Source organism: Cnephaeus nilssonii (genome assembly GCF_951640355.1).
Source record: "Cnephaeus nilssonii genome assembly, chromosome: 1".
NCBI classification, from domain to species: domain Eukaryota; kingdom Metazoa; phylum Chordata; class Mammalia; order Chiroptera; family Vespertilionidae; genus Cnephaeus; species Cnephaeus nilssonii.
In genome coordinates, this window is record NC_137072.1 from 83,797,207 (window position 1) to 83,801,724 (window position 4,518).

General features: G+C 44.6%; 1 protein-coding gene across 1 annotated transcript; it reads left to right on the forward strand.

Annotated features, from left to right (window-relative positions):
* Positions 1-3,051: 3,051 nt before the first annotated feature.
* On the forward strand, positions 3,052-4,254 carry LOC307103118 (cysteine desulfurase-like; the record flags this gene model as incomplete). Its single annotated transcript, XM_079777078.1, is given in 3 exon segments — positions 3,052-3,124; positions 3,127-3,500; positions 3,502-4,254. Coding segments are annotated over 3 exon segments (1,185 nt in total). The 3' UTR covers positions 4,240-4,254.
* Positions 4,255-4,518: the final 264 nt, after the last annotated feature.

The following is a 4,518-nucleotide window of genomic DNA, read 5'->3' on the forward strand; positions in this document are numbered from 1 at the left end:
ACGTGGCTGGGGCATGGGAGAGTCCCCTGCAGGGTACAGGTGGGAGGGCCAAGGTTCCACGCGGGGGGGGGGGGGGGGGGTTAGGAAGGCCAGGCTGAACCTGAACCCTGAACCTGGTAACTTTGGTTGATCCCGCCCCCAACTCCACTCCTCAGAAGTGGTAGAAGTCACCAGCCTGGCTGTGACAGCTGTTTCTCATCCTGCAGTATTCACAATCGGGTAGGGAGGCGGTGGGGGGCGGGACAAAGACCCTCAAGAGGTACCCATAAAATAAAGGCAAAGAAAAAGTTAGGTTTCAACAGCAGAAAACTCTTGATTTTTTAATTTTTTGTTAAACCAGGGTATTTTTTAAAATATATTTTTATTGATGTTAGAGAGAGGAAGGGAGGATAGAGAGATAGAAACATCCATGAGAGAGAAACGTCGATGCCTTCTGCACACACCCCTATTGGTAATGGAGCCTGCAACCCAGGCATGCGATCTGACCAGGAATGGAACTGTGGCCTCCTGGTTCATGGACTGACACTCAACTTCTGAGACACACCAGCCAGGCAAAACTCCTGAATTGTAAACTCTGCTTTTCTGCAAAAGTTGTTCCATTATCATCATACTTACCAAATGTATATTACCTCCATTTCAGGGTCTCAGGAAGCCATAGAGAGAGAAAGAGGAGATTTTCGTGGTGAGAAATGAGAAATGATGCGGGAAGAAGGTGGCCTGTGGAGCAGACTTAAAGAGGAAAAATGTTTCTGGAGTCACTTGTCACCGAGGTGTCTGAAAAGGAAAGACGACCAGCACTGGGTGAGCGGGCAGGGAAAGTGGAAAGGCAGGGAGTTCGGATCAGAGCTTTGAATCAGGTCAGAGGTGAGGACTGCAGATGAAGCTTTAGGAAGGACTTTTTCAATGGTGGTCATTTAAAATACTAAAATAAATCCAGAAACTAAAATCATTTTGCTTTCTGTGCCTGAGAGCAGTGTTCAAAAAGGACGGAGAGCCCAGGCAGCGTGGCTCAGTGGTTGAGCATCCAACTATGAACCAGAAGGTCACAGTTCAATTCCTAGTCTGGGCACATGCCCGGGTTGCAGGTTCAATCCTCAGTGAGGAGTGTGCAGGAGGTAGCTGATCAATGATTCCCTCATCATTGATGTTTCCATCTCTCTCTCCTCCCTTCCTCTCTGAAATCAATAAAAATATATTTTCTTTCAATAACAGAGATTAAACCTTCATATTCTAGATTTCTTCTGTGTCTTTTTAAAAATAATAATAAAGAAAAAACACAGGAAAAATGATAATGATGATCAACCAATGGACCCCTCTACCTCCCCAGGGTAAACCTGTCACTAAGGGCTAAAATCCCTGTCCCATTTATTGTTCTTACATCAGCAAGAGTGTGTGTCTGTGTGTGTACTTGGTGTGTGTGCATTTCTCAATAATTTTTAAAGGCTTTATTTGTTTTTGCAGGGATGGACTCCACTTTGGTTCCTAAATATATGATCCTTCTAAGTAATATCCAGAAGCATAAGAAGTGATTACCTTTTGGTAATTATGAAACTTTTTAGAAATTATAGGACTATTTCCATAAGTAATACCTAATTTTGATCAAGTAGATATTATATGTACACATATTATGTAATGTAATTTTCACAACAATCCCATAAACATGCATTTTTCTCCCAGTTTACAAATGAAGAAACTGAGGCTCTTGGTAAATAAATTACTAAGTTATTGCTATAGATAGAATATTTGTATCCCCCCCCAAAAAAAAAATGTTGAAGTCTTAACCCCCAATGTGATGGTATAAGGAGGTAGGGCCTTTGGGAGGAAATTAGGTCATGAGGATAGAGTCCTCATGAATGGGATTAGCGCCTTTATAAGAAAAGACACAGAGAGATGATCTCTCTTGTCCATATAAGGACATAGCAAGAAGGCGACCATCTGCAAACCAGGAAGAGAGCCCTCACCAGGAACCAAATTACCCACCACCTTGATCTTGTTCTCCCAGCCTCCAGAACTGGGAGAATTAAATATCAGCAAGCTGACTAAGATAGTTACTCACCCAGTAAGTAATGGAGCAAGGGCTTGATACAAAGTCAGCTTCTACTGCACCAAACTGCATCTCAGCATCAACCTAGCTTGACCAACCTCAGTATGGAATGACAATCACAATAATATCTTCAGGATTATGTGGCTCGTAGAGCTAACAAAGCACTTTCACACCCATCACTTATTTTAGAGTGTGTTGAAAAAATCAGGGTCTGGAATTTTAGGCCTCACACCTTAAATCATAATACCTACTGCACAGAACATCATTGGTAATATTTCTAACAGAAACTGGCGAAACAAGCTTTAAACTGATGACATTCCGTGTGTCTGAGGATGCACTGGCACTGGAACTCTCTTCCACCCGCATTGGACATGCCCCAAGGCATAAATTTCCTGGAGAATAATTTTGTAATAAAAATTTTTAAAGTCCACAATCTTTGCCCCAGTAACTCTGCTTCTAATCCTATATTTTAAGAAAGGGATCAGAAACGTACAGAAAGATTAACAAAAGAGATATTCAAAACAAGATATTAAATAAGAGTAAATAACTTGGAAATAACCTAAAAATCCATAAAATCATTATTAATTGACTAAATAGATCATACTCACACACATATATGTGTGTGTGTATAACAGAATAGCATACATTTGTTACATATGTCATCAAAGAATATGGAAAGATATGTGGAATGCTCCTAATAAAGTTTAAGTGAAAAAGTAAGGAACAGCCAAGCTGGTGTGGCTCAGTGGTTGAGCATCAACCTGTGAACCAGGAGATCACATACCCAGGTTGTAGGCTTGATCACTAGTGTGGGGGGTGAAGGAAGCAGCCAATCAACGATTCTCTCTCATCATTGATGCTTCTATCTCTCTCTCCCCTCTCCCTTCCTCTCTGAAATGAGTAAAAATATTTTCTCTTAAAAAGAAGCAAAGTAAGACAAGGTCAGCCAGACCACATCCACACAGGCCCATGTTCAAAATGCCCTTGGAGGCTGTGCCTCCGGGACCATGTTGCTGCGGACAGCTTGGAGGCGGGTGGCTGCGGCCCTGCCAGCAGCTCAGGGGCCGAGGCCCGAGGCGCCCACCGGGGTCTGCACCTGCACGTTGCAGACCATGCTCCCCAGTGTGCTGTTCCCTCAGATACAGCCACTGCTCCAGGGATGGAGTCAGTGCTGCGACCTCTGTATATGGACGTGCAAGCTACAACTCCTCTGGACCCTCGGGTACTTGATGCCATGCTCCCTTACCTAGTCAACTACTATGGGAACCCACACTCCCGGACACATGCTTATGGCTGGGAGAGTGAGGCAGCCATGGAACGTGCTTGCCAGCAAGTAGCATCTCTCTTTGGGGCCGATCCTCGTGAGATCATTTTCACTAGTGGTGCTACTGAATCCAATAACATAGCAATTAAGGGGGTGGCCAGGTTTTATAGGTCACGGAAAAAGCACTTGATCAACCTCCCAGACAGAACACAAATGTGTCTTGGACTCTTGCCGTTCACTGGAAGCTGAGGGCTTTCAGGTCACCTACCTCCCAGTGAAGAAGAGTGAGATCATTGACCTGAAGGAACTAGAGGCTGCTATCCCGCCCAATACCAGCCTGGCCTCAGTCATGTCTGTGAACAATGAGATTGGAGTGAAGCAGCCCATTTCGGAAATAGGGCGGATTTGCAGTTCCAGAAAGGTCTATTTCCATACCGATGCAGCCCAGGCTGTTGGAAAAATCCCACTTGATGTCAACGACATGAAAATTGATCTCATGAGCATCAGTGGTCACAAAATCTATGGTCCCAAAGCAGAGCAACTGATACAGAAGATAATGAAGAGCCTTCGGGATGTGGTGATGAATGGGGACCCTGATCACCATTACCCAGGTTGTATCAACCTCTCCTTTGCCTATGTGGAAGGGGAGAGTCTACTGATGGCACTCAAGGATGTTGCCTTATCTTCGGGGAGTGCGTGCACTTCTGCATCCCTGGAGCCCTCTTATGTCCTTCGAGCAATTGGCACTGATGAGGATTTAGCTCACTCTTCTATCAGGTTTGGCATTGGCCGTTTCACTACAGAGGAGGAAGTGGACTACACAGTAGAGAAGTGCATTTACCATGTGAAGCGTCTTCGCGAAATGAGCCCTCTCTGGGAGATGGTGCAGGATGGCATTGACCTTAAGAGCATCAAGTGGACCCAACACTAGACGAGTGGGCCTTGGACTTTGTGCTTCCTGGTTGCTCCTGCGTCATCACTTCACGGCACCTCATTACACCCAGTGGGTGTTTTATGTTCAAATCAGAATTGGTATAGCCCAGTTGACTTCAGCATCAGCTTACCTCCAAGACAGAAACACAGGATCTTTCCTGGGTCTTACTTTTTTTTGGTGGGAAACACTCCCCACTTATCTCCAGGAGTCCTTCACTGTTCTTATCGTCAGTGGATGTCTCACCTGAGACAGAAGGAACATTTGTTATGATCTTGC